Source organism: Lissotriton vulgaris, chromosome 7 (genome assembly GCF_964263255.1).
Source record: "Lissotriton vulgaris chromosome 7, aLisVul1.2, whole genome shotgun sequence".
Lineage (NCBI taxonomy): Eukaryota > Metazoa > Chordata > Amphibia > Caudata > Salamandridae > Lissotriton > Lissotriton vulgaris.
The window spans coordinates 501438573-501452216 of record NC_141695.1 but is presented as its reverse complement, the minus strand read 5'-3'; the positions used below and the strand labels follow the sequence as shown (position 1 = coordinate 501452216).

The following is a 13644-nucleotide window of genomic DNA, read 5'->3' as shown; positions in this document are numbered from 1 at the left end:
ACAAGCTGAGCGGTGGCATGATGCTAGGGAAGAGGTGTTAGAGATACAAAAGACCGCTACTGATAAAGAACGAGAGCAATGGTCCAAAGATGGAGAATTGGACGACGAAGGTTGTTGGAGGAATAAGCAGATGGATAGGTGGAAGTTACCCACAGCTTTTGTACAACCTATGGTTCAGATGGCACATGGGCTAGCACATGTTGGAGCTTCTGCAATTGTGAAATTGCTTACGCACGTTTGGGAGCATCCAGAAATTCCTAGCACGGCTAAGAGAGTAGTACAGACCTGCATGATTTGTCTTAAATACAATCCAGGAAAAGGGACACGAACTCCAGCAGGAGGATTTGCAACACCCACTCACCTTTTGAAGTATTGCAAATGGATTTCAGCTGTAAGGCTGTAATAATCCAAAGTATGTTCTGGTTATGGTTTGTGCATTCAGCAAATGGATTGAAGCATACCCTACGAAGGACAATACTGCAATGACTACTGCTAAGGTGCTGTTGAAGGAATTTTTTCCTCGCTATGGTGTCTGTAGATTGTTGTGGAGTGACAACGGGCCCCATTTTGTGGCGGACGTTGTGAAGTATGTCCTGAAAGGAATTGGAATAACGCAAAAGTTTCATGCAGTGTTCCACCCACAATCAGCAGGATTGGTGGAAAAATATAATGGCACGTTGAAGCTCAAAATAGCGGAAATACAGGCTTCTACCTCTCTGACTTAGACAATAATGCCAAAGGCAAAGCATCTGGCCATCAGATCAGTACCGCATTCTCGGAAGGGCTTAACGCCCTATGAAATCGTTTTCGGGCGTCCCATGAACATATGGGGGGGGGTGCCCAAACCAAGCTCAGTGTACGAGGTACCTTGCGTTTTAATTAAGGATTATTTGGCACAATTAACTGACAGTTTGGTTTCCATTCATCAACAGGTTCGAGAAGCACTCCCGGATCGGTCCACAGGAGAAGGCCATAATCTCCGGCCTGGTGACTTTGTCCTTGTGAAGTCCTTTGAGAGGTCGAGCAGTCTGGAACCGAGGTGGTGTGGTCCCGAGCAGGTTCTTCTCGCCACAAGAACAGCTGTCCGAGTCACAAACCGGAAAAACTGGATTCATTCCATCCATTGCCGGAAGGTGCAACCTGACCTGGTGGAGCCTGCAGTATTGACCGACCATTGAGAGATCTTGACTGCGGAAAGAGGCCGTGCTGTGGTACCTGATGAATCTGAGGAGTTCTTCCCGGACCCGACAATCCCTGGATCAAGAAGATATAATCTGCGACCAAGAAAGGAGCCTGCAATTGTGTGAGAAGTTGTCAGAACGGTCCCTAGGTCAGTGAAACGGAGAGCCGATGAGGCAAGGGGGGGGCGGTGGGGGGGAGATCAGCCCTGCATTAGTGTAGTGACACCCGTCTTCTCCCGCTGGTGAAGAAAACAACGGCTACCTAGGGGTAAGAGTTCTGACAACACTTTAGTTTCAGGAAGATACTGTGTGTACATTTGTTCGAATGGATGAGAAGAAGATTTTTGGTTCTGTAGGTTTCATTGCCGTTGTAGCAGTTGTTGCTACAATCATGTGGTTTGTAGAGGATAAAGCTCCTGCCCGTGAGTTATATCTCGTTTCTACTCCAGTCCCAGATGAGCATTTCTTTCATACACTTCCATATCAAGAGTTGAAACTTCGACAGTCGTATTTGAATAATACTTTCATTCAAATGCTGCATCATATCCACGTTGCTACGAATGCCACGAACTGCTGGATATGTCGGATGATGCCGGCCCATCAAAAGAAAGGGGGAGCACCGTTCATACCTCTCCCTTTCTCTCAGAATGGCTCTTGTAGGGCATGGTACACTTTGCTTTTGCTACGAGAAAACCCACTGTGGGTAGACTGCTTTTCAGACTGAATAAAGAATGCCATCAAGATAAAGAAGGCTATTCACAAGCCAACTGAACTATATGGGAGTGGGAAGAATATCGACCAGACAACGAATCAACGCCTTATATTTTTATGAACACTAGAGACACTGTTGGAAAGGAGAAGTTCGTGATTTCTGTGGCCCAAGCACAAGCAGATTTATGTATAGAGAGTGTGGGCCATATCCCTGTAGGTGTTAGTGATTGTATTGTTGTATTGAATATTGATGGCCTGAACAACAGCACATTCTTAGCCTCTCATAATACTTACTTTGTATGTGGAAACAAAGGTTATTATTGATTACCAGCAGGATGGTCCGGAGTATGTTATGTATCATTTTTATTGCCACCTGTATTCTTGGCACCTGCATCATATCATAAAGATTTGAAATTACCGAACAATGTGACTGTAAACAGATACAAGCGAACTTTGTCTGTCGATGACGTTGATCAAACTGACACCAGTCTGCAGCAGTATATAGATTTCAACTTAAGATTGTTTTTCTTTGTGGGAGCTGCTCTGAACAGTAGAAAGATACGACGATTAACAAGAGTAGTGGAAGCTGTTACTAATCAGACTGCTGCAGCCCTTGGGAATCTCACTGAAGAGCTGCAAATTACTAGGATTGTTGCATTACAGAACCAAATGGTTTTGGATGTAATGTTAGCAGACAGAGGTGGGGCTTGTAGAATTATTGGAAGTAGCTGTTGTGTCTTTATCCCTGACCATACTCCTTCTGTGTACAAAGCCATCAACAAATTACATAAAATTGCAGCTGATCTACATGTTGAAAACGGGTCTTGTACCTTTTCGGGCTGGTTCCGGACTTTGATCTCCACGTGGGGTTGTAAGGTTCTCACTGGACTTTGTATAGTTGTTGCCATATTATTCATGTGTTGTGTATGTATTCAATGTAGTCCAATGATATGTTCTTTATGTGTTTCATGTTGTGTGCCTAATAAACAAGCTGTTGCAGAGGCTGCCCATCAGAAAACTATAACTAGAGAGATAGCCGAAATGATGAGCATCAATATAAACGATGAGTGTTTAGATTATCCACGACAACCTAATGTCTTCAGCAAATGCTGAAAGGGTCGCCTGTTGTAAATAAAACAGCGATAGTATTAAGCATTTACTGAAGACATGCTATCGTGTCTTTGTTCTAGTTTTCCCGCGCGTTCTTAAAATACGGCCAGACTCCATTTTGTTTTCTGGCGTCCATCTTGTGTACTATACATTTCCATGTGCTCGCCACGAGGCGAGTCCTACCTCACTGATTGTCATCCCTGGAGTTTGCCCAGCAACAGGCTATAAATAGTTCTTTGTGCGTCTAGCGCATGCTCAGTAGGAGTCACATCTGTCTCTAATTAGCATAGATTGGAATGCGTATTTCGGCGGGTCTCAAGAACCGTTAACTCCACCCATGTATCGATCATGTTCAAGAAATGTCCATATTTGGTCGTAAATCATGTTTTGAGCTGTAACCGCCTACTTATGAGCCCCTTCTTTGTGTATAAAAGGGGACCGCATGTCTGAGTTCTTTGTTCTACCTTGTACAATGCAGTAGAGTGTTGTGTGTGCTGTAGTACCACCTTTAAAGGTTTATTAAACTATGTTTTTGTATTTCCAGTTTCCGTGCCAATTTCTTTGCGTAGTCTGAGGACTCCGTGCACAGAAGGTGGAACCCTTTGCATTCGCAGGCCCTGCTGAGGCCTGTATTTATCAACGTGACTTGTACGGCACCGCTGTTTTCCCCTCGCCAGAAGTAAAGTAATCTGACATCCAGAAACGAAAATCGGACTAATTGGTCATGGTGCAACTGTGCTGCATCGGTCAGAAAATTTAACAAAATATTTTTTTATATATATGAATGAAAAAAAATGTTTTGTTACTTTGATGAAACAAGATCATAATTCGAAAAAGGATTGGGAAAAGTCAATTTCATAGCACAATTACAAAGGTATCTTTAAAAAGACCTAGATTAATTTACTTACAACTTGAGGGGGCCCAGACAGAACACAGCTAGGAACTCCTGTGTCCTTTAATGTAAGAAGCATTCCTACAAGAAAAAGACATTTCTTCACAAGACAGTCACATGAGGATTTGTACTATGCCTGCATTAAACCATAAAATTTAGATTTCCTAACTTTTCGCCATATAAAAGTACTACCATATGGTTTTCCTTGTCAGATTACGTTTCTGCATGTATTTTATCTGTGATCAAAATACAAATCTCAACTTTACCCGGAGGCTAGACAGCATACGGCTCTGTATTGCAAGTAGTTCCTTCAGGTGTCTATTTGAATTTGCAGTCAGGTAGGCTTCATAGTTGTAGATTCTGTGAACATCTATTCACGCGAGGCATCAGTCTTCAACACTGTTACATATACTCCATTCAGGAGATAAGGCCACATTTACTGGTGCTACGCTTAAGGCACTGAACTTGAGATTGGTGGTGAGCACTGCTCACTCTAATAGTAATTAGGGGTGTGATCTTTTCTGTAACCTTCTGGACGTTGCCAAGAGTGCTGCGATTACATTTTTATAAACATTGCAACTTCTGTTATAATTTATTTTATGTTCATCCTTTAACACAAACAGAAAGGTTTTGGTTAAGCTACACTCAGGTAAATACTGACTTTGGAAACCTGCAAAAGAAATCCCTCCACACATTTTTCAAATTCGCTAGTGAAGATTAGAGTGAAAATGGCCTTAATATGCTGTGAAAATCCTCTTGCAATGCACATATGTGATTTTTAAAATGCAATGGTATACCAGGAAGCTTTGAAAACTTCATAAAAAATAAACATTTGGAATACTGCACAACTTTGCTTTAAAAAACAAAATAACAGAAAAAAAGTTGCATACTCCTAAATAGTTTTACTATTCATATACTCAATGCCATCTTGTAGGGACCATGTCACCAGATGGTTGATTCCAGACTGATCCAAATCACTGTAAGATTAAGAATTATATGCACATCATACTTGCTTATAATTCTTACCACCTACGAAACCCTGCATACCTAAAGCTCCAAAACCTCCACTAACAGACACAAGAGGAAGCTTAAGTGTAGTCAGATGTTAAGAGATTGAGGCTGGGAATAACATGCATCACTTGCTATTCAGGTAAGTAACTTGGCCACCCCTGCGTTGCTTCTAACCTCCATCACACACACACACACAACATGTGGGAAAAGCCTACCAAGGACAGTTATATACGAATAATTACAGGCATATAATGAAATGTGATACCAATAAAGGTCTGTCCAGCATAACGTAAAAGATCTATTAGCACCGGACCATACAGGGCCTCAGTTCTATAGGTTAAATTCAAGAAGGAGCAAATGCACTGCTTTCATAAAAGCCACTTTAAGTGGTGGCCTTACACACAACATAACAGCACCAGGACTTTCAAGAGCCCTCTTAGCTTGGTTAAGTTGGAACAAGCATAGATGCCGTTCTGATTATGCCTTATTAGATGCAGTAACTTTCTGCTTCCAACACCTCCCGCAATCCCTGCTTTTAGTAGTAGTATGGTTGGTACCTCTGCGAGTAAATGATGCAGAAAGTTACATCTTCTTGGAGAAGAACCTGAAGACCACCTGGCAAACCTCAGCATTTTGGGGATAGTAAAAGAATAGAAGGAATGCCACCCGTTTCCATCCTTCATCACACCAGTCCACATCCACTACATCAAAAGCAGTCCCAGCTGAAGCGTGTAGAGATTTAGAACATAGTCTGCTACTGAATAATCCGAAAAGATACAGGCTACAGACTATCAGTTGGCACGCAGTGTTCATGATACTTACTATTGAAACACTCTAAAAATACTAATATATTGAGCTTGATTGTGAAGGTAAATATGCTTAAATGAAAACTGTCAAATCACCTCATTTGTTAAGTCAGAAAGGCAAGCTATTAACTAACTCACTGTTTTTATTGCCTTACTTGGAAAATCCAAAAAACATATACAATTAAAAAAAGTAAATAAATACAATACATCTCTAAACAGTTTGAAATGGATTAGCATAGTGGGGATACAACACATTAATCACCAAGTGATGGTGATCTGTTCACATTTGGAGACCTCAAAAAAGGTGTACCTGATAATCCTCCAATATTGGCCCAGTCCATCTTGGTTAGGAAGATGTTGTCCAAACGAGCCACTTTTAACCTGTAAAGAACATTTCAGAAGGTCTGCATGGGTCACATTAACTTGGAACAAGAAAGCGCATTTGACATAAGACAAGGAAAACTTACTTGTGCTCTTGCATTAATCTCTGTGTTCCTTCGCCACAATTGAAAAGATACCTAAAATTAGATAAAATGGTAGATTTGATCAGAGCAGTCCATCAACAAAAATATTTACCCACCTACTTAAAGTGACGTTTGTGACCAAACGTGATTTGCTTGGGTAATGCCGCTGTAAATCAGCTAACATACAGTTACAACTTGCACGAGTTCAAAAGTGCAATAGGAAGGGCAAACGATAGCCCTGGTTTCATTTTTCAAGGTAATAATTGTTTGACAAAGCATCAATGACCTGGAGGGAGGACATGTTCTCTAGTTGATAATGTGTAGGCTTAAAAACGAACCCAGAGTGCGATTCCGGGTGTGGAGCTATGAAAGCACAGATCACAAGGAAACAAAGCCCACATTGCCAAATGAATCGGGGGGCACCTATCATATTACAGAGATTTTTTAACATCAGACGGGAGAGCACCAATATGAAAGCCTTGAATAACACCTCTTTTGCGACTTGAAAGCCTTGTTACGACCTCAAACTGTTCTTTGAATCCAAACTTACCACAATCAACAGCAACATAAAGCCATCCCCTAACCCTTCTGTGACTCGTCTTCTGATTCACTCTTTCGTTTCTTAAAAACGCTGACCAAAGTGGAAGAAGGATGAAGACGGGTCCAAGGAATTCAAACATTCAACAAATGAATGGAACGCTGCCAGCAGATCAACAAACGAGTAGAACGCTGCCAGCAGATCAACAAACGAGTGGAACGCTGCCAGCAGATCAACAAACGAGTGGAACGCTGCCAACAGATCAACAAACCACTCCTACGTTCTCTTTAGGCAGATCACGCAAACCTTATCAAAGCATCCTTACTAGATGGAATCGTACCGGGCCCCTTGAAACACCCACAACGTATCACGACTAAAGAAATCATATGCTGACCGGAGAATCCAGCCTAATTACAAGCCCATCTCCAACCTAACCTATCCCTGCCCCATCGTGGTTTTAGACACTTCAAGACAGCTACAATACATGACATTTAATATCACCATACAAGATTTCCAATCTTGGTTTAGGCCAGCAAGTGATACCAAAGCCACCATGGCTAATATAAAAGAACAGCTGGTGTCGTCCATGGAGAAAAATGAGACCCTCACCTCTCTGAAGCCATACACCATAGACCTTGAGGTACAGTTTAACAGGCTCAATGAATCTTTTGGAACTCTGGGTCAGCTTTGGAATGGATCACACTCCCGCCGCAACCAAGACTTTCAAATTGGGTCAATGCATTTCCTACCTCAGAAAGTGCGTCATGCAGAGTACCAATGTCATCATTCCTTACATGGCTATTATTTATTATCAACCCAGGTCCGTTGCTATACTCATTGAGAAGTAACTGGTAAATCTGCAAGGGTATGTTATGTTAATCGGGGTTTTATAAAGCGCACAGCTACTCTACTGAGTTTCCTGGCACTAGTATGCTGATCACACTCAAATATAGTTTTGATTATTAAAATAATAAAAAAAATAAAAACACACACACACACAGACACAGACCAGTGACTTTTTCACATCAACAATCTAGTGCACTGGCAAGTTAGCTTCTTGATACATATATTGGTAGTCCACTTTAGAAAGTTTCAGGCAGCACAATTTCTAATTTTCTAAAGTAACTACTTTAGTTCTGCTGGGCTTCCCTCCTCACAATGAATACGCCATGAAGAACAATGATACAGCTTCTGACAGCAGGAATGCTGCGAATGAGTAATCATTGGCCTCCTACCTAGGAATTCTGAAGTTGGAATTAGAAAGGAAGAGACAGTCAAACAAAGGGCCGAGGCCTTATTTTTTAAATAGGTACGTCAGGAAAAGGTTTGGCGAGAAAAGCAATTTTAACCAAGCATCTCTTTCAAACATTGGTCTCTGCTCCCAGTTGGAAAAAACATTGTCCAACACAGTGAGAGGGGTGGATCCAGGTTGCTCTGAACATAGGAGCCAGTATACTGCCACCTTGAACTAAGGCTTCTGGGACAATTCATGGGCAAGCAAACAGGAAAGGGTACAAAACAGGGCTGGCTGGCTGGTGATATTCCTTTTCTAATGCCTGCAGATTTCCCACCAAATAGACTCCGGATCGCGACACTCAACCAACTCATTAGAACATTCCTGGAAACAGGAAAGACTCAGAAGTTAGATTCTGCTCAGAAATACATAGAGAAATTAGGTTCATCCAGCTCACCACAAACACAAGGAAAGGACGTGCCCTCCGAGCGTCAGTTGCCCAGCCCTCTGTACAGCCACAAGGCTCACATGGAAAAAGGACTCCATCTTGGGTGTAAGAACTAGCTACCTACTTGAGAGTGTACCACACTGGACCATGTGGAAGCTGTAGAAGGAAAGAGACTCTAGGATATTTCCATGTAAGTTTTTGATTTGTGGGAGAAAACGGGATTGGCTTTTCCAGCATATACAAGACATTAGGATTCTTGGCTGTAGGAGAAAGCTATGCCAGACAAGTCAATTACCCCTAAGACGGAAAACATAGGAGTGTATCAGTCTGTAAGGTAACACTGTCCATGCCCTTGCATTCTCCGTGAGGAATAACAATTTACTGGTGGTTTTTCCTTTGGTGCAAGACTGACCTCCAGTGGTCGTCTTGTGATTATGCACATAGACTATAACAAAAAGGCATTACATTCCGGTTTTTAGTGGCATTTTCGGACTTTAAAAAACGTTAAACATCATATCCCTTACCATGATCTGAAAATTATCATTCTTGTGTCATTTCGCCTAATGCAGTGTTTTTATTTTCTGTTAGGGAACTGTATTATGTATTTTTTTTTCTTTAATGCTGTTTGGACTACTAGAACGTGGCAAACATTTCTCTGGGGAAGTCTGCGGCTTGTAACATAGTGGGCAGGTCCACAGTTCAATTAAAATTTAACTGAAATGCTATCTAGCTAAATAATTAAGGTCTTATAAAGTGCGCAAGGTATCTCAGAAAAATTAGTTGATTTTTCTCATTTACTCTTTTCCCAAAGACACTGGCCAATAGGCTACAGAAGGTCCAGAATCTGGAGATAAAATTGGTCTAAACCTAAACCTAAACCAGCAACAGAACAAAGCCAGCCAAGATCCCCACTGGCTCCCAGAAGTTGCACTAATAAATGTTAAAGTTTCTAGTACCACGCACAAGGCTTACTGGGATTCAGACGCATAACTGGTCACACATTATGCACACCCTGAAACCCGCAATCAGCAAAGGCAAAACACGTCTGCCAACGATTCTTCAGGTGGAACAAAAAATCGTGGAGGTACAATGACCTAGACAGTGGATCTCAATGGACCCAAGACTCGGGGACCAAACTAAATGGCTCAGGAAAACAGCGCACTATGAAAACTCAAAATAAATACACAATGCTCAATAATTATTAGAATTATTGTCATTTCAAGTATCCTCTGGAGATGGGACGCGGCCACCCCTCATCTGCACGATGCTTACAATGTGGCTGCAGAGCTCAATACATAGCTGAATAGGAATCTGCTTGATCGAAAGAGACGGCAGGTTAGGAAGGATTGACTTTTTGCGTCAGCGTGTCCTAATCAATAGACCTTAGACAAAAAGGTAGGGAAGGGCATTAATTGGACTGCATATACAACCTGGGACCTTGCTCTAGTGGGAAGGCTAAGAATATTTCTTAAGGCAACAAACTTCACGTATCCGATGCACACAGACACACTGCTATACTGCGTAAGATTCGCAGGAAGAGTTGCAAAAAAACACACAATACATATTTACAGTAATAATTCAGCCCTTTGAAGGAGTGTATCCACTTAATCCTGACTGACTTGGGTAGTGCCATGTCCCTTGACCAACGGCTGACCTGTCCAAAGGAAAACAAGCATTTGCAATGCAATGGTCTCGGCATCATTAAAGGTAGAGCTATTGGCATTGCTCATGACATTTTTTTTTCTTTAAATCAAAAGATTCTGCACTCACTACTCTGCACTCACTACTCTGCACTCACTACTCTGCACTCACTACTCTGCACTCACTACTCTGCACTTACTACTCACTACTCTGCACTCTGCACTTACTACTCACTACTCTGCACTCTGCACTTACTACTCACTACTCTGCACTCTGCACTCACTACTCTGCACTCACTACTCTGCACTCACTACTCTGCACTCACTACTCTGCACTCACTACTCTGCACTCACTACTCTGCACTCACTACTCTGCACTCACTACTCTGCACTCACTACTCTGCACTCACTACTCTGCACTCACTACTCTGCACTCACTACTCTGCACTCACTACTCTGCACTCTGCACTCACTACTCTGCACTCTGCACTCACTACTCTGCACTCTGCACTCACTACTCTGCACTCTGCACTCACTACTCTGCAGAGTAGTAAGTGCTGAGTGCAGAGTAGTAAGTGCTGAGTGCAGAGTAGTGAGTGCAGAGCAGTGAGTGCAGAGTAGTGAGTGCAGAGCAGTGAGTGCAGAGCAGTGAGTGCAGAGCAGTGAGTGCAGAGCAGTGAGTGCAGAGTAGTAAGTGCTGAGTGCAGAGTAGTAAGTGCTGAGTGCACTCACTGCTCTGCACTCACTGCTCTGCACTCACTGCTCTGCACTCACTGCTCTGCACTCACTGCTCTGCACTCACTGCTCTGCACTCACTGCTCTGCACTCACTGCTCTGCACTCACTGCTCTGCACTCACTGCTCAGCACTCACTACTCAGCACTCACTACTCAGCACTCACTACTCAGCACTCACTACTCAGCACTCACTACTCAGCACTCACTACTCAGCATTACCACTCTGCACTCACTACTCTGCATTACCAGTTGGCTTAAGTTCACTTAAGTTATTAAAGATGAGCAAACAGGAAAGGAAATACCTAGGTACTTCTCATGGTGGCAGCGTGGTGGGGACGCTTGATCAGTTTATTCTTAGGGCGACCTCTGTACCGAGCATCTGTTGTCTCTGGTCCCGTTATTAAATAGGAGATCTTCCCTAGGGACTATAGCTACAGCTCGCTCGCCAGCTCATCAAGATGTAATCATTATTATACCATCGACTAATATTGAGGTTGGCGTTGAAGTTCCATATCCCCTTGGAACACTAGAGGATTCCCCAAAATCGCCACTGACCCAAAGTAACATTACAGCCAGCGTCTCTACACGTGCATCTGCCACATCCCTAAATAAAAAAACCTCTACCAAATGATTAACTCTGGAACCGGCAGTAAAAAGGAAGCGGGGAGGAGGACCACAAAGGCCTTGTAGAGCAAAAGTGGCAAGGTCGAACAAAACCCGTGACAGTGTCTCACCCGAGGAGGGCAGTCCTATAATTAATGCCGATTTGGTTGATGGTGATACCAATTATGCAGCGGGAAATGGTATTAACTCGAACTGTGATTTAGAACAGTGGAAGACATTTGAGAGTATTTTAACTACCTTGCTATCTCCTATTACACAAAAACTAACCAAGATAGAGGAATGTTTGGACAATTACGAATCTCTGGTGAGGTCAAGGTTTGTTGTAAAAAGGGATAACATCTGCAATACACACACACTTGGATCGACAAGCTTTTATACCCAACGAGCTGCAAGCGAAACCTATCGTGGGGCGGGACTTCCGTTTTGTGAAGCCCGCGCCCACGGAGTGCCTGGAGGAGCACCGAGGGAGAGCCCCGCGGTCAGAGGGCCTTTGACCGGTGAGCGGAGCGGGGGGGGGGGAAGAGAATGCCTGTATGTCTGCGTGTGTGTGTGCGCGACGGCGGAGGGGTGGGGGGCGGGGTGCGACGGCGGAGGGGAGGGGTGGGGGGGGGGTGCGACAACGGAGGGGTGGGGGGGGATGCTCGGTGCACATGTGTGTGTGTGTGTATGCATGCGACGCCGGGGGTGGGTTCGCTGTATGTGTGGGTGCGTGCGTGCATGAGCGCTCGTGTGTGTGTCTGTCGCTGTTTCTGCGCATGCGCGTGTGGTGTAGCTGCTTCCCAGGAGACAGCAGCTGAGCGTGTTCGCGAGTGCGTGGCCAGCGGAAATCGCCTCCTTGAAGAGGCAATGCGCGTGGCCAAGGCTGTCTCCTGGGAAGCATAGTCCCTGACATAAGATCTCGGCGGAGACGCGCTTCCGCGCGTTGACGCCGAGACCTAAAAAGAGTCTTAATTGTTATCTTGTAATCTGACAATGAAGTGATTTATTTTAACTAAAGGCAAATGTAGGATCCTTCATTACTGCTTTTAAAGTGCAGAAAAAGAAAATGCTAAATCAAACAAGCATTTGGAAACTCAATAGATTTCGCTTTTTTAATGTAAAGTGTGTTTTAACTGATGGGCAAGTTGCATTTACAAAGCGCTTCATAACCAGGGTGCCAAAATGCATTTGTGTATATGCAGAGGCTACTTTGCGTGAGTGCGATGGAAGCCTGCATGCATCATGTGGCGTATTCAGGCAGCGTTTCAAGGTCCTGCATGAAGACCAGAGTTGTGCATTTACCGTTGGCCAATATTGAAACTGCTTTGTGTATGATAGACACAAAGAATATTGCGTCATGACAAGCGTGCAACTGCTGCTTTCAATCAGAGCTGTAGTCCAGACCAGCGGCGCCAACTATTCAATAAATATATGTGCACTCATATCTGGAAGTGAGCACATGAAACCTGCAACAATGGTTTTATGTACTTTACAAATAATTTTGTCGTTTATTTCTATTTATGCTCATTTTAGAACGCACTCGTAGTTTTGTTTGAGCTTTTATTAGCTTTCCTTCCATTTGATACTTTAGGTTTTGCTGTGGTCCTAAAGATTCAATCAAATCAACAAGACACCTTTGGATCTGTTGTTTCAGGAACAAGCCACAGAGTGAACGAACACCAGAAAAAAAAATTAGACAGTTTCCAGTGGTGGGATTTCAAAGGACAACCTAATGCGTTATCGTTGTTACAGTTTTGGTTTGATTCCATCGAACCCATTAAACATACCCGAGTATAAGAATCATTCCCAAGCCAAAAGTCCAGACCTGGAAACTGAGTCCGTGATGGAATGGAGTAAGGCAACCATCTTAAAACAGAAACAATATACATCTGCACCCTGCCAGATGAAAGATACAAGCACAGACAACGCAAAATACTTACAGACACCCATGCACGCACAGCCCGCAACAACTACACATGAACACAGCTCAGTAAACAGGCTCCCAAATGCACAGGCAGGCTACATGCACGCAAACACAGACTTAGAGACATGGGTTATGTTGGCTGTACGTGCAGCGCTCAATGCTGCTCTAAAGCTCATCCTCTAAAGGAGTGGACAAAAGAAGACGAGAGCGAGGAAGGAGTGTTGCCCCACTACAATGTAGAAGTCAGTACACTGCCTTGGGAGTCCATCTGGCAAGGATGAAGCAGAAGAGTGAAATGGCTTCAGGAGAAGGACGAAAGGAGCAGAAGTGGGCAAAGACTTTGAAT

At 43.4% G+C, this 13644-nt stretch overlaps 1 protein-coding gene across 2 annotated transcripts in view; it reads right to left on the bottom strand.

The window, feature by feature from the left end:
• ELAC2 (elaC ribonuclease Z 2) overlaps positions 1 to 13644 on the bottom strand; it is a 309189-nt gene that overhangs the window by 253268 nt on the left and 42277 nt on the right. For both annotated transcript variants that reach the window (XM_086930589.1, XM_086930588.1), the window contains exons 2-4: positions 6179 to 6229; positions 6022 to 6092; positions 3911 to 3975 (exon numbers count right to left, since the gene is read on the bottom strand). In XM_086930589.1, the coding sequence (XP_086786715.1) occupies positions 3911 to 3975; positions 6022 to 6092; positions 6179 to 6229 (187 nt within the window). The remainder of the gene's footprint in view (positions 1 to 3910; positions 3976 to 6021; positions 6093 to 6178; positions 6230 to 13644) is intronic.